Source organism: Tachysurus fulvidraco, chromosome 24 (genome assembly GCF_022655615.1).
Source record: "Tachysurus fulvidraco isolate hzauxx_2018 chromosome 24, HZAU_PFXX_2.0, whole genome shotgun sequence".
Lineage (NCBI taxonomy): Eukaryota > Metazoa > Chordata > Actinopteri > Siluriformes > Bagridae > Tachysurus > Tachysurus fulvidraco.
Genome location: NC_062541.1, coordinates 17,416,034 through 17,436,388, shown reverse-complemented (window position 1 = coordinate 17,436,388; position 20,355 = coordinate 17,416,034). Strand labels below are relative to the sequence as shown.

Genomic DNA, 20,355 nt, shown 5'->3' with positions numbered 1-20,355 from the left:
CAGTTCTAGGGTTTCATCTTTAGGGGGTTTTAGCCGTCAGTGAGAATTTAAAACAAGAAGAGTTCTATATTATATATTATATGACAACTCTGGTAATAAGAATAGTGACATTTCACTGCTTTTGGTTGCCGTCTTTGCGTCTTTCCGCCGATTAACGTTATAGATAAACGCCTCCAGCTCTGACTGCGCGTGCACGCTGCGCGTACCTGTGCGTCTCCGTTCTAATAAAGCAGACAGCTGAAGACGCACGTGTGAAACACTACAACACACGCGTGTAAAGGCAAAGTAAAAAAAATCGCTCTTGGATCAAACTGATAAATAATTTTTTTTCCCATCGACGACACGTCCTGCATTTTAATGTCATTTTTATTGTTTATTTATGAAAGTAAAAATGATCCTTATAGTTTTAGGGTGGCTGAGATTACAGACAGGGGGCTGAAGCCACCCTAATAAAGGGCTAGAACCCCCCCCTGGGTGACACAATTCACAACGCATTCGCCAGGAATCCTTTTTGACGCCGATTATTACAAACATCTCCCTCATATATGGCCATGTGTGTTCAGGAATGTCCTCGTTGTTAGTTACTTTAACATCGGTGACTCCCTCTGAATGAACAGTAGCCATTCCTTTTGTAGGCGCTGCTCATTGTTAGCTCCACTATCCTTAGTCTATGTCTGATAGCCAGTAAATAATACAGTACACCAGTCACATGGGGAAAAAGCCGCACAATGATAGGATGATAGGCTGGAAACAGCGTCCAATGAGAAGGAATAATACTAAAAGTAACGAGTCCGTTTGGGAAATGTAAGAAGTAAAAAGTATAGATATTTGTGTACAAATGTAATGATTAAAAGTAAAAAGTTGTCCGAAAAATAAATAGTGGAGTAAAGTACTGATACCAGAAAAATGTACTTAAGTACAGTAACGAAGTATTTTTACTCCGTTTTTTACTTCCCACCTCTGCCAATCTGTGTATCACATTTTCTTCTTCTTCTTCTTCTTCTTCTTCTTCTTCTTCTTCTTCTTCTTCTTCTGCTTCTTCTTCTTCTTCTTCTTTTTATTATTATTATTATTATTATTATTATTATTATTATTATTATTATTATTATTATTATTATTATTAGTAGTAGTAGTAGTAGTAGTAGTAGTAGTAGTAGTATTAGTATTATTATTATTACTACTACTACAGTTTTTTACAATGGCTATGGCAATTTTTTCAATACATTTAACAAGTTTCCTAAACTCAATACGGTTAGCACGCAAATATATTCCCTGTAATTTATTCCATTGCTAATGAGAAACAGCTTATTGCAGTTATGCAAATATATAAATCACAGCTGATTCCCATCTAAGAACCACACTCAGGTGTTGAGGTTTTTTCAATCACATGATCATATGTTCTAAAAGAGGACTCTTTGTGCTGATCTTGTGTGGAAAAGGAACACTATAGATCGCGAGAGAGAGAGAGAGAGAGAGAGAGAGAGAGAGAGAGAGAGAGAGAGAGAGAGAAAGAAAGAAAGAAAGAAAGAAAGAAAGAAAGAAAGAAAGAAAGAAAGAAAGAAAGAAAATGCCTGCATGAGGGAGAGGAAGACGAACACCAGGACAAGGGAGAGGAGTTAGAATGCATGGTGGCACTCAAAGAAGGACCAGAGCTAGGGTAACTGATCGAATAAGAGCTACTATCATTGACCATGTCATAAACCACGGGCTATCATTCAGAGAGGCTGGTGAACGAGTATAGCCAAATCTCAGCCGGGACACAGTGGCATTCATTGTCCGTATTTTCAGAGAAACCAACAGGTAGGATATTGCTTCTCCTACAGCAAAGGGTAAATAATTTAAATACCATTTACTGTATTAGAGTGACTGCCTCCGGTCTCTAATATGTAACTGTATTTTGTCCCTCAGCATGGAGATGGAAGGTTTTTGACCATCGTCCACTTGACCAAATGTCCCTCCTGGATGCAATGGATGCTGCATGCAAAGACATCACAGCTGAACACTGCCAGGGGTGGATAAGGCATGCCAAAAGATTCTTCCCACGATGCCTTGCCAGAGAAGATATCAGGTGTGATGTGGATGAGAACATGTGGCCAAATGCAGATTAGAAGATTACTTTGATTTTTATTATAATTCCGGTGCTTTTTCTGTTTGTATATCTTGCAGTAATGTCCTTTTGCAAATAAAGTCTTTACTGCAACAATCCTGTGTCTGCATTTTTTTGTTTACATAAACTGTACATTTTATAAAGCTACTCTGAGATCGTCATTCATTTTTTGTATTGAATTTCTGCAGCAAAAGAAACAAAATGCATTTATTAAACCCAACAAAACAAAAATGTAGAGAGCCTTCAAAAGAAACTAGAGTGCAAAACACAATCTATGATCAATACAATATACTGTCTATTGTATAAGGACAGACCTGACACATAAAATAATGCAGTTTCTGTAATTTCAGCTGATGGTAGTGTTTTTTTTTGTCATTGTGTTATGATTGACTAAATGTTCCTGAAGAGAACATGTGTTAGTGTTTTGAATAATTATTTGCTTTTGAAACATATTTGCAGTGTTTTTTTTAGACATGCTGTATTGTGTTAGTTTATTATTGTATTTTGAAAATTAGTTTTGGGTTTAGTTTACAGTGTGTGATTTTGAGCATGAAATTAACCGTTTTGCCAACTGTGTGTTTTAGGAGTGTTGGTGCGTTAAGACTTTAGGAAACTTGTTAAATGTATTGAAAAAACTGTCATAGCCAACTGTCATAGCCAACTGTCATAGCCAACTGTCATAGCCATAGCCAAACTGTATTATCATCATCATCATCATCATCATCATCATCATCATCATCATCATCATCATCATCATCATCATCATCCAAAGCCATAATGAACCCCAAAACATACCACACAAACCTTTTTTTTTCTTAATTTAACAATTTATTTATTTTTCTCATTCTCTGTATGTCGCTGTTTGTCTTGAGGGATTTTTTCCCTCTTCTATTGGGTCGGATACCAGACAAAGTGGGAAAAGAACAGCAAACTTACTGAACTGAGATCTATGAAAAGGGCCTAAAAGCATTATGAGTGTGGCAGGAAGTGATAAAGCTGAGGGAGAGGTTTAAAGTGCTCTGTCACTCCATTTTCCTTGGTGTTCAGTGCTTATAAAAAAAAACTGTCCTGCATCCAAAAATGTCACAACTTGGCAAGCGTCCAACAGCTAAGAAAATGAGCCTTAATGCAAAGGACAAAGCCACAGTGAAGGCTTTCTTTAGCATTGCCAGCTGCAAGGCCGAGGAAATTGGCAACGAGGTTTTCTCCAGGTAGGACCATTCTTTGACTATTCTTTTTCCTAATGCAACAAACTCCAAAAATACAAATCTCTTTTACCAGATGGACTGTTTGCTATTTTGGCTATGCCACATACATTAAATGATCATGTGGTATTTTGTAGGACTTTATTTGTCTATCCTCAGACAAAGACCTACTGTTCTCACTTGATCCCAGGCTCACCCCAGGTGAGGAAGCATGGACTGACAGTGTTTCAGGGAGTCCTCAGTGCTGTCAGATTGATGACCTTCAAACTGGTCTGTTTAAACTCAGAGAGCTTCATGCCTTCACGCTGCATGTGGACCCCACTAATTTCAAGGTATTTATTGTTTTCAAATTGTTTTGAAATTATTTTAGGTTTATTTATTATGACGTTTTCATATCTAACATGTTTTAGATCATCTCGCACAACATGCTTGTGGTCTTTGGCTTGCTGTTTCCCAATGACTTCACCTCTGAATTCTACGTTAATGGACAAGTTCCTCGGACAGGTCAACCTGGCTCTCTCCGAAAAATACCGTTAAAGTTTCCTCTGTCTGTTTTCAGCTATAAGACTTTTTATAAGACTGTATTCACCCTCCATGAGTACTGCAAATAAAATACATAAAACACATTTAAAAACGCTGTCATTATTTGCAATAGAAGCATTTTGCATATTTTGTACAAACTAATCAAGACTTTTGTTGGCTTTTTTGTTTCATGTTTCTTTCTTTTGTTTTCTCTCTCTTCTTCTTCTTCTTCTTCTTCTTCTTCTTCTTTTTCTTCTTCTTCTTCTTTCAATTAGCCAGTTAATCAAATTAAACTATTACACAATTACACTAATTTGGGGTGAATTCAGACACTACATGGGCAAAAGCATGTAGTCACCTTACTATCCCATTCCTCCTGCTGGTTATAATGTAAGCTGTGTAGTAAGTGTATTGTGAAGGACAACAGCAGAATTAATGATCCAAATGGTCAGCTAATTTACTCTAAATACTTCTGTAATGAAAATCCAGTGCAACAATAGATTCAGAATAGCAACACAATAATATTAATACAGTGATTACTGTATTTGTCACAATATCACAATATATCCCCTTGTTGTTTTTGCAGCTGCAGAGAAACAGTGCAACAACTCAACTGAAATGAAAATGTGTGGTAAATAAAGTCGTATGCAATAGTTTAGGAACCCCTGACGATTTCCACGATTCTCATTTATAAATATTTGGGTGTTTGGATCAGCAATTTTATTTTGATCTAAAAAATAACTGAAGGACACTAAAGTAATATTTCAGTAGTGAAATTTTTATTGTATTAACAGCAAATGTGCAATATGCGTCAAAACCAAATTAGACAGGTGCATAAATTTGGGCACCCTTGCCATTTTGTTGATTTGAATACCAGTAACTACTTAGTACTGATTAGTTGGAACACACAATTGGTTTGGTGGCTCATTAAGAATTGAACTTCATAGACAGGTGCATTCAATCATGAGAAAAGATATTTATAAAGTGGCCAATTACAAGTTGTTGTTCTCTGCTCTGAAGAGTGGCAACATGGAAGCCTCAAAACAACTCTCAAATAATCCGAAGACAAAGATTGTTCAACATTATGGTTTAGAGGAAGACTACAAAATGTTACCACAGACATATAAGCTGTCAGTGTCCACTGTGAAGAACATAGTGAGGAAATGGAAGACCACAGGCACAGAAAGTGGCAGGCTACATAAAATATTGGAAAGACAAAGACGAAGGACGGTGAGAACGGTCAAAAACAGCCCACAGACCACCTCCAAAGACCTACAATATTAACTTCTGCAGATGGTGTCACTGTGCATTGTTCAACAATTCAGCGCACTTTGCACAAGGTGAAGCTGTACAGGAGAGTGATGCGAAAGCCTTTCGCTTGAGGTCTGAAAACGTTTGGTAAGGAGGAATGGTCCAAAATACATTCATCCAGAATCCAGACACTCATTAAAGGCTATAGGAAGCGTCTAGAGCAGGGGTCGGCAACCTTAAACACTCAAAGAGCCATTTGGACCCGTTTCCCACAGAAAAAAAAAACACAGGGAGCCACAAAACCCATTTGACATCTAAAATGAAGATAACACTGCAGTAAACGAAATTTTATTTCTGCAAGCAAACAAAAATATTTTGAACAGATTGAACTAACCTTAAGTAAAAAGACGCTGGGTTGAAGGTTACTTTCAAATAAAATGTTCAATGTCTAATTGATTTTTTTTTGATTGATAAGTGTCAGGCTCGACTAATAACTTCAGGGGAGACGCGCTTGATTCCTGCGCGGTTCCAGACAGCGGTGCGGACTGATTCATTTTGGGCGCTGCAGCTTATTAAATATATGATAAATAGCGTGACTGTCTCTCTCAATGCGTGACACTTGACAGTCCTGCATCAAAATTTTAACTTGCCGGCTGCAGCAAACCAAAAATGTGTCTGCTTCTGTGTGTCGGATTTCATAAGTCGGCAGTTATGACGCATATTTTGAGCGACAAAAAAATTAAACACGGTTTATTTTAATGTTACAAGAGCATCATAATCTTAGAATTTAGAATTCATTTTTTTTTAACTAACTAAAATAAAATACATTTAAATTACATTTTTATTTAAAAAAACTACCCCTGGTCTAGAGGCTGTTATTTCTGCTAAAGGAGGCTCTACTAAATATTGATGTGATTTTTTTTTTCTGTTGGGGTGCCCAAATTTATGCATCTGTCTAATTTCGTTTTGATGCATATTGCACATTTTTCTGTTAATCCAATAAACCTCATTTCACTACTGAAATATTACTCTTTCCTGAGTGCTGATCCAAAAACCCAAATATTTATAAATGAAAATCATGGAAATTGTCAGGAGATCCTAAACTTTTGCATACAACTGTATGTATGATGTGCAATATTTGATAACAAAAAATCTGAATAAGAACAATGGTTTATTGATCAAGACACTGGAATATAAGGCAGGAATCAGCATATGAGCAAAAATATACAGTATAATGGCATAAACAACCCAGGTGCTAGAGCAATTTGTGAAGTGGGTACTCTATACAGATAGTTTAATCTAATTTACACTGTAGTTTAATAATTAAGGGCAATTTAATATATTAATTCGAATATTGCATTTGAAAATTTAGAATGCAGATGAATAAGGTAATTACTGTATGACTGTTCAGCAGCTTAAACTGGATTTAAATTAGAACAATAATCCAAAACCTAGCAGCAAATCTGAAGACTAAAAAAGAGAGAAATATCAAGGTGTGGGAATGGTCAAGTCCTGGACTCATAAAATGGCACAAAAATTTAGCCACTTTCAAAAATCCCTATTTATATCTGAATTCATCCCATCTTTGCATGTGAATCATTAATAACTGTCATCATTAAACATGTGGCCATTTTATAGTGTAGCTACTCACTTAAATATTGAAGGTCTTAATGGATGGGTACTTTTTAAAGTGATGTTGAAATTTGAGGTACAGTGTATAATGCAAAAATGTAATAATTTGAATATGATCTTGATAATGAAAATAAGGCCTAAACCTATAAAAATGGAGTTCCACTTTTCTTTACTACTCACATTTCAATACTTTTCATTCATTCATTTATTTATTTATTTATTTATTTATTTATTTATTTATTTATTTATTTATACAAAAGTAAGGCATGATTATGGTTTTATTATTATTATTATTATTATTATTATTATTATTATTATTATTATTATTATTATTATTATTATTATTATTATGTGATAAAAAACAACAAACATTTATTCAAATGTATATAGTCAATACTTTCGTTGTGCTGCAACACGTGTGTTTCTATATTTCTATTGTTATTGCTAAATAATGACAAGAATGCTTAGAGTTCCCAGTATAGAAGAAGTCACCTCAACCCTTAACCGTTAGAGGAGTAAATCCACTGCAACCAAAACATATTTTGGGTAGCAACAATCGACCACACAACTCTCAAAGTAGTATTGGTTCTTTTATTTAGACATAAACAAGTGCAAGATCGTTTTTAAAGCTAAAAACGTTTGGTCTCTCCGTGAAAGCACATGCAGCATTTATTGGTACTGTTTTCCGAGTGCAGAGACTACGACAGCCAGGAACTTGTGCAGAGCTGCCTGCACTTCAGCTGTGAAACTAACACCCAGGACAGAGGCGACTACAATGGTAATGTTGTCAGCCAACAGCTACAGGAGGAAACAGAGCAGAAAGAATGAACACAGGTTAAAGTATAGAACGGATGATGCATGTAGACAGAGTGATAAACTGACACTAAATTAAACTAACAGAATTAGGACTAATGGTTTATAAATAAATCAAATCAGACTCACCCTGAAGTTTTCGGGATCGACGTGTAGTTGTTCAGAGTGCAGCACACTCAACTCGGCGTAAGTGCCCTTAATGTTGTCCATGTTCTTGGCCGCTTTCTCCAGCCCTTGCATTACCGTCAAGCCGTGGGCAGCAACCCTGGGATTTCCCACGATGGCAGCGGCGTTATACAAGTTTCCAAAGCTGGCGAAATACCTCTGGGTCCATGGGTACACGACCAGACACCTGAGAAACATTTAAAAATTACTCATAAGCGTTATAATCACTCCTTATGTCATTTATGTATTTAACCATTTCTTTAAGTCAGGTAATACGTATTAAAATGGCTGTACCTTGCCAGCGCCTGGTGACCGACAGTCTTGTAATCGATCTTGGAAAAGATGTCCTGGATGGTAGCGCGCTCGAAATCTGTCCACTCAACCATGTTGCTGGCTTTTGGAGGTTCTGAATGTTCTGATGAAGTCTTTTTAGGCCGCTTATATATGCATTTGACGGCACCTCCCAAGACCTGACTACAAACATCTGATGGGGTGTGTTCACTCTGAGAGTCTGAACAATATTGATTAGATATGAATCGGTCCTTTTCTCTTTTAAATGAATATGGTGTCATGGTACATGCAAAGCTTCCTGTGAGCATAAGGATTGTCTAATGGAAACTTGTAAAATAATTATTAGAGGCATATCATGTGGCCCGTTGTATTAAATAACATTAGTTAATATCAATCCTTTACATATTGATAGAATGAATGAAATAACAAACAGAGATAAGTTACTTAGCTTAAAGTATATCACACTTTTATTCCTGCAACGTTTTTACTGAAATATCTGCAACAAGATATTTCAAACACTGCCAAATACAAAAATCTACAGAAATATCCATACATTTTTATTATTTTACCTTTAAACTCTTAGCTATTCAGTAGTTTTATTTCAATAGAATTTTATATAGAAAAGATTAATTTTTGTCATCATTGTCATTTTTGTCTATAAAATTATAGAATATTAATAACTAATATAATCCACATATACACACAAGTTGGACTAATGAATTACGTTCATATTATGTGCATATGTTTATCATATATTTATTTCAGCTGAACCAAACCTGGAGTGGGTCTGATTTAGGACAGTAGTGACTGGTTCAAGAAATAAATCACTTATTTAAATTACTACCGTCTGGCAAACGATCATCATCAGAACCAACAGATAAGAACAGTTTCTACCACAGCACCATATGGGAGCTAAATGCTGCCAGGCTTCTGAACACACACATACACACATAAACTAAAATATCACAACAATCTGGTTTGCATTTTATACACAGTACCTATAGGTTTTCATTCTCTGCATATCGTATATATATATATATATATATATATATATATATATATATATATATATATATATATATATATATATATATATAATTGACATTTATTGAATTGAACTGATTGGTTGCAGCGTTTGAGGAAAAAATATCAAAGAATGTGAAAAATGAAGAAACATTTCAAAAAACATATTTGAACTTGTTTCAAAGAAAAAAAATTGTTTAATATTTTTAATTTAGATCAGCTATATATTTTCACTAGAAATGACTGGTTCTTGGCAGATAACAAATTGCACAAAATTAATGAAATATATGCTTGTTTCATTAAATTTTTTATCTGCCCTGATTAGAGTTTTTTTTTTTTTTTTCGGGTAAAACCTTAGTTCAATTAGCTCTAAGGTTCCTATCAGACATGACAGTTATCTATTACAAGCAGCAGAAGCTCTTTCTAATCTCTTTTTTAAATTGGTGGGTCTCGGGTGTGCCAGCTTGGGGTTGTTGTATAAAAGGCTGAGTCGTTTCTCAGAGAGTCTACAGAAGTTTTCTTCCACATCACTACGAAACCATGAGTCTCTCTGACAAGGACAAAGCTGCCGTCAAAGCCTTCTGGGCCACGATCTCCTCACAGGCTGAAGAAATCGGTAGACAAGCTCTCTACAGGTAGGTGCTTGAGCAACTCTTCTCCTTTTGGTATTCATTTCGATTCCTCTTCTGATACCGAGTACTCACTCTGTAAAATGTTTCTATGCAGGATGCTGACTGTTTACCCTCAGACCAAAACCTACTTTTCCCATTGGAGTGACTTGAGCCTTGACTCACCCCAAGTGAAGAAGCACGGAAGACTGTTGTCTCAGGGTGTGGCAGAGGCTGTGAACAAAATCGATGACCTGACCAATGGGTTGCTCAACCTAAGCCAGCTGCATGCTTTCCAGCTGCGTGTTGACCCCGCCAACTTCAAGGTAAATAAACTTAATATTTAATACTATTTCCTCCATAATACTTTAGTGTGTTTTACCCATATGTAAATCCTGTTCCACAACATGTTGTTTAATGTAGTTGTTTTTCCCTTTCTTTGTAGATCCTCTCCCACAATTTGCTGGTGGTTCTGGCCATCCTGTTCCCCACTGACTTTACTCCTGAGGTGCATGTGGCTATGGATAAGTTTCTCGCTGCTTTGTCCCTGGCTCTCTCTGAGAAGTACAGATAAGAAGCTCTGCAGGCAACAGAACAGAGACATGCAAACACGCAATATGTTTTTTATGTTCTTGACTGATCTAAATAAAAGCCAACACTATGGAAATTAACACTATGTTTTGTGTTTTATCTGAACCATTGGTCATTGAGTGTTCATATTAGACCTATAAGTCAAAAAGAAGTTGATGAATACATTCATTAATGATTATTTTCCTGAATGTGGAAACCTTTCCTGGTATTCTTTTATTACATACACTTGTCTTAGACACTGATTTATAAAAAAAAAAACATGAAAGAGCAGAGCTGTCTTAGGCTCTGTTTTCCGCCCAACCACCACTAAAAAAACGTAGAAAACGCAGCTTTTACAGCTTTTTCTATAACATAACATAACATAACATAACAATATGCATTGACACAAATAAGTAGTAAATAAATTGTACTAATAAATCATAAACAAATCTGACTAATAGAAGACCCATATTACAATTAAACAAAGAGCAAATAAACAAAAAAGTTCAATAAACTCAATTATTATTTCTGAATTATAGAACAGTTTCAAAATTGCAGCATAATAATCAATGACTGCATCAAATGATAAATTCTTAGAATCAGCATTATTGATGCTGTTAACAGCAAGTCTACTGAGACGCTCTTGGATCATGGTAGACCTCAAGTAGTTATTAATCAGCTTGTGCTTTGAAAAACTCTTGTCTGCAGTGTGCGCCATGCATAATTAATGCGTTATGGTGACGTATTATAATCACGTCATGATGCAGAAAGTGTTTGTTATTCAACATGGTATGTTGTCAAATCTGTCAATTTTATTTTATTCTAACAATATTTGAAACAGTTCGATGATCGATCAGTACTACAATTATGTTAACTGTCAGAAATAATTTGGCATGATGTCAAAAGAGGGCGCAATTTCGACAAAAAGATAAAAAACCTGTCCGTCGCCCCCAGTTATTTTGCGGAAATAAAAAAAAACTGCCTGTGTCGGCTATATGCCACGGATCGGCCATGTGGAAGTCATCCTCAGACTTGAACTAGATCACCATAACATTTACATCTACAAGTACATTTACCCCATTTGGCCAACGTCTTTATTCAGAGAGGCGTACAGAAGTCTAAATATATAAATACATCACCCTCCAACCAACCACCCGCAAAACCGCTTTTATTATTTTTTATTACTTATCGAAACAACTCCAACTAAGTTAAGCAGATAGTACACAAAAGTCAGAATCCTACTTTACCAGTAGAATGGATAAAACAAAGGCGCTTATAGGAATTAAACATATTATTTCCGAATCTAGTTGGGAGTCTATTTTTTTAAACAATTTTCTTTATTCTTTTAGTTTTAATTTCGGACAACTAACCCAAATGTCTGCAGCCATTATACTGTACATATATATATATGTTCTTGTCAGGTCTGTGCTAACAAAGGTAAAGGGATAGTTCAGTGGCCATATAAAAGCTTTGAGTCCTATGGACAGGTACAAAAGTCACTTATTCTTGAATTTCATGATTTTTATCTCTAGATTAAAAAAAAAACTGTACGGGAAATAGATCGGTACTTTAACAATAAGTATACTGACGAACGCAGACAGATTTGAAAAATATTATTAACTATCTCTGTAAGCAGTAAAGCCTCTCTTTCATGTGAATAGATAAGAAATATTATAAACCATAATAAACCAACTTTTCCTATGTTGTTATTTGTCCTATATGCATGAACGTAAATCCCGGGGCGGACGGAGGGGACATGTCCCCCCCATCCGAGGGTTGTCCCCCCCCGATCCGAGGATTGCCCCCCCCCCCCCAATATTTAAAAAATATCGCACTCTCTAGTGTGAAAAATATATGTATGTATACCTAAATAATTGTGTAAGTAGAAAAAACCCCCGCAAAAAATGCATTTAGAAACAGTTTTAAAGAGTTCCCAGAGTTCTCCCTCTCCTTCCTCACAGTGGTTTGACCCACTGCCTGCTTTCCCATCACCTACTCTGTACACACGTATCAGATGTGTGGCTGCGGCTCAATTAATGTTAAACTCCATTAAGTAGGGGATTTTATTCACTTTAAATGAAGTGATTCTTTTTAGTGTAGTTGATGCAGATTCATTCATTAATTAGTTGCGGCAAAAATGCTGATTACCGATGTAATTTTCCATGAATCTGCTATATTAGCGATTCAAATATTACTTATCTATTTAACGTTAGCTTGTTTACAATAGCTTGTTGCATAGTGCACTGCAAATAACACGCCAAAGCCGTTGTGTTGTGTTTATACATACAGCAGTTACTGTAAAGGGATTATTTAATAATTTATTTTGTTACAAAACAATACTTATTTTATATATTTTTCACAATAACAGTCATGTTTATATTTTATTGTATGTTGATGGCTTAACTGTAAACAATACAAACAATGCAATAAATAGTTTTGAAGAAAAATCTGCTTTGTCATTGAACCTGAGAAAAACTTTGAAAATCACCATAATGACGCAGTCTCAATAATAATGATAAAAGCAAAGTTTTTCACTGTGGGGACACATCTTTATAAGTACAATTATACTGTATTATTTGTGTCCCCCTTCAAAAATTGCTCATGAGAAATTATATATTTATTGTCCCCCCCCCCTACTCTAAAATTAAATTTACGCCCATGTCTATATGTAAAGGTCTGGCATTATTATATATATATATTTTTTATTATTATTATTATTATTATTATTATTATTATTATTATTATTATTATTATTATTTTAGAATTATATATATATATATATATATATATATATATATAATGATTTGGGACTTTATTACATTAAGAATTAAGAACCGAAAAAGGCCACTGTATCTGTTAGCCTAGGAAGCCACCACCTCCACCACCACTACCACCAAAGTGTGCGTTTGTATTTTTTACAGAAGTTTGATTATTTTCATCATTCCAATTAAAAATAAAAATTATTTGAAATAACTTTGCAAGTTGTAACGGCATTCCCCACGGAGAAAATAATTAGCGTAATAAAAAGCACAACAGATGACGAGATATTAACTATTTAAACATTTATTTGCATTAATCGACACAGTTTGACTTCAACGCAGAAAACAGAACAAATCACATGCAGCATTTATTGGTACTGTTTTCCGAGTGCAGAGACTACGACAGCCAGGAACTTGTGCAGAGCTGCCTGCACTTCAGCTGTGAAACTAACACCCAGGACAGAGGCGACTACAATGGTAATGTTGTCAGCCAACAGCTACAGGAGGAAACAGAGCAGAAAGAATGAACACAGGTTAAAGTATAGAACGGAAGATGCATGTAGACAGAGTGATAATCTGACACTAAATGAAACTAACAGAATTAGGACTAATGGTTTATAAATAAATCAAATCAGACTCACCCTGAAGTTTTCGGGATCGACGTGTAGTTGTTCAGAGTGCAGCACACTCAACTCGGCGTAAGTGCCCTTAATGTTGTCCATGTTCTTGGCCGCTTTCTCCAGCCCTTGCATTACCGTCAAGCCGTGGGCAGCAACCCTGGGATTTCCCACGATGGCAGCGGCGTTATACAAGTTTCCAAAGCTAGCGAAATACCTCTGGGTCCATGGGTACACGACCAGACATCTGAGAAACATTTAAAAATTACTCATAAGCGTTATAATCACTCCTTATGTCATTTATGTATTTAACCATTTCTTTAAGTCAGGTAATACGTATTAAAATGATTGTACCTTGCCAGCGCCTGGTGACCTACAGTCTTGTAATCGATCTTGGAAAAGATGTCCTGGATGGTAGCGCGCTCGAAATCTGTCCACTCAACCATGTTGCTGGCTTTTGGAGGTTCTGAATGTTCTGATGAAGTCTTTTTAGGCCGCTTATATATGCATTTGACGGCACCTCCCAAGACCTGACTACAAACATCTGATGAGGTGTGTTCACTCTGAGAGTCTGAACAATATTGATTAGATATGAATCGGTCCTTTTCTCTTTTAAATGAATATGGTGTCATGGTACATGCACAGCTTACTGTGAGCATACGGAATGTTTTATGGAAACTTGCAATATTATTTTAATTAATAAAGTCCTCTACTGTAGCCCTTCGTTTCAAACATACATTTTCACTTCAGTTCATTACATAACAACATATACGAGAACAACATGTTGAAAAACATGTTTAATCATGACTAATATAGTCTAAATATGTTTTATACAAACAGAGTATACATACGTTGGACTACTGCAAAAAAAAAAACGTTTTACATATTATGTGCATATGTTTATAATAATTTAAGGTGACCTAAATAACATGCATGGCTCATGAAATAAATAAGAGAATGATTTCTGTTCGATTAATTATTTCAACTGGCATTTAACTGACCTGAAATAAATTCAATCAAGGAGAATAAACTTAGAACAGCTGAACTTCTTTTATTATAATAATAATAATAATAATAATAATAATAATAATAATAATAATAATAATAATAATAATAATAATAATAAACAGAGAACTGAAAATGAAGGTGAAGGTTCTAAACAAATTAAATTATTTGTCCTCAGGATAAAATTTCAGAATTGTTTCGTGCATTGTGGTATTTGTTTTATTAATAAAAAGAAAGCATAAAAAATCTTTACATTCAAAAAATAATTAATCTATATTATTAATCTATAATCAATATATTGGTGGCTTACAGATATTAATAAAGATGTTAATAACTATTATAAAAAAAAGTATTATAGTTAAGATATTATATGAGATATCTTTGGTTGAATATATGTTAGCAATCTGAGTTAGTATGCTAAACACAGTGCAGTGTAATCTGCTGACACTAGCTGCATCTTTAGAGGTCACACCCAAGAATTGTTCCCCTATGTTGAATTGGCAAGAAATAATCTGCTGCATTAAACTGCTAATAGGAAATCATTGTGTTGACTGCAGTGTTTGGAAAAATCAAAGAATGTGAAAGAATAAAGAAAATTTTGAAAATTTGCTTCAAGGGATAAAAATTCGGTTTGAAATGTTTAATTGAGATAATTTTGGATTCAATAAATTTAAGTAATTTCCCCCCTTAGATATAAAAAAATATATTAAACATTAAATAAATCAAAGAAAACATAATAATAATAATAATTATTATTATTTTTATTGTTGTTGTTGGTGTTGTTGTTGTTAGTAGTAGTAGTAGTAGTAGTAGTAGTAGTAGTAGTAGTAGTAGTAGTAGTAGTAGTAGTAGTATTTAAAATCACTCTGGATTAACATTCTGCTTTTATTAATTTGTGTAAATTGTTTTCTGCCCTGTTAAGACAATTTTTAATTTTGGGGGGTAAAATATCAGTTAGCGATTAACGCTTTGTTTCCTATCAGACTTGACAGTTATCTATTACAAGCAGCAGAAGCTCTTTCTAATCTCTTTTTTAAATTGGTGGGTCTCGGGTGTGCCAGCTTGGGGTCGTTGTATAAAAGGCTGAGTCGTTTCTCAGAGAGTCTACAGAAGTTTTCTTCCACACCACTACGAAACCATGAGTCTCTCTGACAAGGACAAAGCTGCCGTCAAAGCCTTCTGGGCCACGATCTCCTCACAGGCTGAAGAAATCGGTAGACAAGCTCTCTACAGGTAGGTGCTTGAGCAACTCTTCTCCTTTTGGTATTCATTTCGATTCCTCTTCTGATACCGAGTACTCACTCTGTAAAATGTTTCTATGCAGGATGCTGACTGTTTACCCTCAGACCAAAACCTACTTTTCCCATTGGAGTGACTTGAGCCTTGACTCACCCCAAGTGAAGAAGCACGGAAAGACTGTTGTCTCGGGTGTGGCAGAGGCTGTGAACAAAATCGATGACCTGACCAATGGGTTGCTCAACCTAAGCCAGCTGCATGCTTTCCAGCTGCGTGTTGACCCCGCCAACTTCAAGGTAAATAAACTTAATATTTAATACTATTTCCTCCATAATATTTTAGTGTATTTTACCCATATGTAAATCCTGTTCCACAACATGTTGTTTAATGTAGTTGTTTTTCCCTTTCTTTGTAGATCCTCTCCCACAATTTGCTGGTGGTTCTGGCCATCCTGTTCCCCACTGACTTTACTCCTGAGGTGCATGTGGCTATGGACAAGTTTCTCGCTGCTTTGTCCCTGGCTCTCTCTGAGAAGTACAGATAAGAAGCTCTGCAGGCAACAGAACAGAGACATGCAAACGCACAATATGTTTTTTTTATGTCTTTCTGGAAATGTCTTTAATTGATATAAATAAAATCCAAAATTTATAACATTGTATGTTATGTGTCTTCTCTAAGGCTTTGTTTAATGCGTGGTCATGTTAGACCTATAGGCAAAAAAGAATTTGATCTTACAGTTTTTTCAGTTGCTAACAAGCATTGTTCAATACTGAAACCAACTTTTTCAAAACTCTTCACACAGTCAGCGAAACAGAAGTCAATGCAGACCAAACTGTGAACCATTTTTCATTGCTTTCAGACAAAATGCATTCAGTGACCACACTTTTCAAAATTCAGGAACTCTTTTCCCATTCGTACTCCACAACATGTAAAATACTATGTATTTTCAGCACATTTTTCTAATGCTAACACACTGCATTAAAAATGATTAAAAACACATTCAAAACAGAATGATGGCAAATTCCAAGCATTTATGCTGTAATTATTTTATAATATTCTCAATTTTATAGACAAAAATAAAAAAAAAATCATTATAAGCTAAATGTAATTTAAAATAAAACAATACAGTAATAGTTGTGATTTACTGTAGGATCCAAAGGTTGCCCACAAGAGGGCAGAAAGGCAGAATCTGTTCTGATGCACAAGAAATTGACATTGTGGATATGGTATTTGCCAACAATCAAATAAAACTCCTGGAAATTCGAGAGAGAGTGCTGGCAGACAATGGCAATTTTGAAAATGTGAACATGGTTAGCACAACAACAATTGCCAGAGTCCTAGAGAAACATAAAATAAGGATGAAGCAACTGTACACTGTACCCTTTGAGAGAAACAGTGAATGTGTGAAAGAACTCCGGTGTCATTATGTCCTGGTAAGATTGATGCACATTGATGCATAATGTCAATTACTGTGAAACTGTCTGCAATTTAGTGGGTAATGGAGATGGAAGCCCGACGAACTCCACATACGTTTATCTTTGTGGATGAAGCTGGGTTCAACCTGGCAATAACATGATGCAGGGGAAGAAATGTAATGGGACAGTGAGTGACTGTGGAGGTCCCAGGCCAAAGGGGAGCTAACATTACGATGTGTGCCGCAATGTCCAATGAAGGGTTACTGTTACACAAACCACTCATTGGCTCCTACAACACAGAGAGGCTCATTTGTGACCTACATATTTGACTTGTGCCAGCAGAGGAGAGAAGCCAAAGGGCATCAAACTCCCCTTCCTTCATTGTCGTGTGGGATAATGTGGCATTTCACTACTTTGCTGCAGTCACAGAGTGGTTTGCGGCACATCCCATGATGTCAGTATTATACCTGCCTCCATACTACCTCGTATCTGCATGGAGGTGGAAGGTGATGTTGATGAGAACTTGTGGCCAAATGCAAGAGAGAGAGCAGACTAGATCTGTAATTTACTATAATGAACAACTACACGTTACAGTAATGTGTAGAATATATTTTATTTATTCTTTTTTTTATTATCATTGCAGCCCTGGAGTTTTTTCCTCCTTTTTCACCTTTTGGTTATAATTTTCAAGCACTATATTCATATAAAAAAATTGCTTTCAATAAAAAATGCTTTCAATGAAGTTAAATTGTGTTACAGCTTGCTATATGAAGAACTGATTTATATGGAAAATCATTGAAATTTTAAAAAAGAAAAGTTCATCAATTATGTAATGCTTCCTGTTGTTAGTGTTTTTTAGGTCAGTGTGTTGTGAATGAAATGTGTGTTTTCTGAATGAGAATTGTTGCCAGTGTATGTTGGTCTGAGTGAGTTTTGTAGGTGAGATTAACTGTTTGGCCAATATTCATGCTGGTAATGCAGACTGTGTGGAGAGTTTTGAAAGTGTGGTTTCGGTATTGAACAATGCTTGTTAGCAACTGAAAAAACTGTAATGTAAGGAGTTATTGCTATTGTGACAAGACAGGAAACAATGGAACAGTTTTGAACATGTGGAAAACTAGCTTTTATTGTACCATTTCAGTAAATTTACTTGTCAAAGGTAATGATAAACAAAACTCAAAAATCCTTAAAATTCAACTAGAACATGGTAAAACATTGAAATTTGTCTCAAGAATGTTTTAGTTTGTGGTTTGGACAAAAGGGGTAAATAGTTACAAATTATTTGCAAATAATGTTCTTAAACTAGCTCTCTTTGTCTCTCTAATTCTCTTTTTGAAGAAAAACTGCAGCTATTATATTTTCATATTGTCAGGTCTGCTTAACAACGCAGTTTACCTAAAAATTATGTTAAATGTCATTTTCAATTAAATTCAAATCAAAGCTTTACAGAAGTATAGAAATAGGAGAGAAAAATAGAAATAAGAAATAGAAGAAGAAGAAGAAGAAGAAGAAGAAAATAAATAAATCAATGCATATATTTAAAGTTTAAAATTAACTAAAATTTATTCATGTAAAATTTAAAATACTGTATATCTATCCCGGGCAAGCCGGAGGTGACGGCGGCAAGGAAGAAGTCTCTGAGAGGAACCAGGCTCAGAAAGGAACAAATCCTCATTTGGGTGACACTGGACAGGAAATTATGTCAATGTAATAATTTCCTTCCTACAACAGTTTATAATAGTGCAACTGAGAGCTCCTGAGGAACTAATGAGTCATCACAAACTCTGAGTTCAGAGCAGACCTGATTGCTGATAAAGACCAGACCATATAGCTGACTGACACAACATTGGTTCAAAGAAGGCATGACAGTCTCCAAGCGGCTTCATTCACAACAATTCCACACAGATCAACCCCTGGCAAGGTGACCACTGGGCGACAAGACTCTAGCCAGCGGTAGAACATCAGGATTTACAAAGTAGGTCCTTAAGATGAGACGATCCGGATAGGAACTCGAAAAACTTGTCAAGTTTTTTAATCAAAGGTTTGATAACTGCTAGCTTAATTTTTTTTGGCACATAACCAGTTCTAAGGGAATAATTTATTATCTTTAGAATGGGTTTGATAGCTACTGGTAATATCTGTTTAAAGAAACAATCTCTGAGCTGTAGCCGCCCGTTCTTGTGGAGACTGTTTACTAGCGTAGTTAGCATGTTTTGTGGCAAAATGACAGCTGATGTATTCTTTAAAAACTGTTACAGTTTCTTGGCACATCAGACATACAGCTGTTGATCGGAATTCAGTGAAAAATATTTTGTTTTCCACTCTTTACTGAACACTCTACTTTTCTTCGGTCCGCTCATTTTTACTGAACGGCTGAAAGTGCAAAGCGACAAAATGAAGTAGAGAGTAACCGTTAACCGTAATGCATCACACTCAAGGGTCAATGTCTTCGGGGTGCGCCATCTGCTGGGGAAAGATGGGAATTACAGCTTGGTAAAATAATTGTGGTGTCTTTATAATAAAATTTAATTTAATAATATAACGTGGACGAGTTCGGCGGGCCGGATTAAAAAGCCCAACGGGCCGTACAGTATATGGCCCGCGCCGTAGTTTGCCCATGTCTGATCTAGGGTGTAGCAAAACACTGACTCTAAATAGGCAGTCACCTGATCAAGTTCTCGGGGGTCAGATGGTGATCCGATCATGGATGATAATTCTGGAAGACTGTTGGTACAGTAAATCTCTGCAGTAGTGGATGTAAATGTACGTTTAACACGATGACATGGCGATTTGCAAATATCGTGTCCAAAGCGCAATTTAAGTGAAATGAGATAATGGTCAGAGATAGCTTCTGATTGAGACGCTGTGACTATATTTTCTATATTTAATCTGAGTGTCAAGATCAAGAGTGTGACCTCCATTATGAGTGGGTCCTATTACATTCTGGTTCACCAATACTGAATTTAGATTCCATCTTAGGATGGAAACAACTGCTGTTCTCAGAGGATCTTCTAACTTATCAAAATGAGAGAAACAACTAGATTTGAAATGAAATCTGCAAATTCACAGAGGAATTCAGAATATGGTCTAGGAGGTCTGTAAATAACAATAAGAGGAACTGACTCAGTAGATTTAT

General features: G+C 35.6%; 4 protein-coding genes and 1 pseudogene across 4 annotated transcripts; 3 read left to right on the top strand and 2 right to left on the bottom strand.

Annotated features, from left to right (window-relative positions):
* Nucleotides 1-3,223: 3,223 nt before the first annotated feature.
* LOC113655798 lies at nt 3,224-3,849 on the top strand (annotated as a pseudogene).
* A 3,439-nt stretch (nt 3,850-7,288) lies between these two features.
* On the bottom strand, nt 7,289-8,228 carry LOC113655738 (hemoglobin subunit beta-like). The gene is made up of 3 exons (XM_027166447.2): nt 7,990-8,228; nt 7,660-7,882; nt 7,289-7,515 (listed from the first exon to the last, which is right to left on the bottom strand). Exons 1-3 carry the CDS (start codon nt 8,079-8,081, stop codon nt 7,387-7,389), a joined length of 444 nt encoding a protein of 147 aa, XP_027022248.1. The 5' UTR covers nt 8,082-8,228; the 3' UTR covers nt 7,289-7,386.
* Nucleotides 8,229-9,498: 1,270 nt separating this feature from the next.
* Nucleotides 9,499-10,262, top strand: LOC113655791 (hemoglobin embryonic subunit alpha-like). The gene is made up of 3 exons (XM_027166547.2): nt 9,499-9,644; nt 9,736-9,943; nt 10,063-10,262. Exons 1-3 carry the CDS (start codon nt 9,550-9,552, stop codon nt 10,189-10,191), a joined length of 432 nt encoding a protein of 143 aa, XP_027022348.2. The 5' UTR covers nt 9,499-9,549; the 3' UTR covers nt 10,192-10,262.
* A 3,001-nt stretch (nt 10,263-13,263) lies between these two features.
* Nucleotides 13,264-14,107, bottom strand: LOC113655720 (hemoglobin subunit beta-like). The gene is made up of 3 exons (XM_027166426.2): nt 13,918-14,107; nt 13,588-13,810; nt 13,264-13,443 (listed from the first exon to the last, which is right to left on the bottom strand). Exons 1-3 carry the CDS (start codon nt 14,007-14,009, stop codon nt 13,315-13,317), a joined length of 444 nt encoding a protein of 147 aa, XP_027022227.1. The 5' UTR covers nt 14,010-14,107; the 3' UTR covers nt 13,264-13,314.
* Nucleotides 14,108-15,632: 1,525 nt separating this feature from the next.
* hbae1.1 (hemoglobin, alpha embryonic 1.1) lies at nt 15,633-16,407 on the top strand. The gene is made up of 3 exons (XM_027166425.2): nt 15,633-15,801; nt 15,893-16,100; nt 16,220-16,407. Exons 1-3 carry the CDS (start codon nt 15,707-15,709, stop codon nt 16,346-16,348), a joined length of 432 nt encoding a protein of 143 aa, XP_027022226.1. The 5' UTR covers nt 15,633-15,706; the 3' UTR covers nt 16,349-16,407.
* Nucleotides 16,408-20,355: the final 3,948 nt, after the last annotated feature.

Coding starts and splice junctions, on each gene's coding strand:
- LOC113655738 (XM_027166447.2), bottom strand. CDS start 8,081: ATGGTTGAGTGGACAGATTTCGAGCGCGCTACCATCCAGGACATCTTT. Junction 7,883..7,989: donor GGTCACCAGGCGCTGGCAAG/GTACAGCCATTT, acceptor AATGTTTCTCAG/GTGTCTGGTCGTGTACCCAT. Junction 7,516..7,659: donor TCGATCCCGAAAACTTCAGG/GTGAGTCTGATT, acceptor TTCCTCCTGTAG/CTGTTGGCTGACAACATTAC.
- LOC113655791 (XM_027166547.2), top strand. CDS start 9,550: ATGAGTCTCTCTGACAAGGACAAAGCTGCCGTCAAAGCCTTCTGGGCC. Junction 9,645..9,735: donor GGTAGACAAGCTCTCTACAG/GTAGGTGCTTGA, acceptor GTTTCTATGCAG/GATGCTGACTGTTTACCCTC. Junction 9,944..10,062: donor TTGACCCCGCCAACTTCAAG/GTAAATAAACTT, acceptor CTTTCTTTGTAG/ATCCTCTCCCACAATTTGCT.
- LOC113655720 (XM_027166426.2), bottom strand. CDS start 14,009: ATGGTTGAGTGGACAGATTTCGAGCGCGCTACCATCCAGGACATCTTT. Junction 13,811..13,917: donor GGTCACCAGGCGCTGGCAAG/GTACAATCATTT, acceptor AATGTTTCTCAG/ATGTCTGGTCGTGTACCCAT. Junction 13,444..13,587: donor TCGATCCCGAAAACTTCAGG/GTGAGTCTGATT, acceptor TTCCTCCTGTAG/CTGTTGGCTGACAACATTAC.
- hbae1.1 (XM_027166425.2), top strand. CDS start 15,707: ATGAGTCTCTCTGACAAGGACAAAGCTGCCGTCAAAGCCTTCTGGGCC. Junction 15,802..15,892: donor GGTAGACAAGCTCTCTACAG/GTAGGTGCTTGA, acceptor GTTTCTATGCAG/GATGCTGACTGTTTACCCTC. Junction 16,101..16,219: donor TTGACCCCGCCAACTTCAAG/GTAAATAAACTT, acceptor CTTTCTTTGTAG/ATCCTCTCCCACAATTTGCT.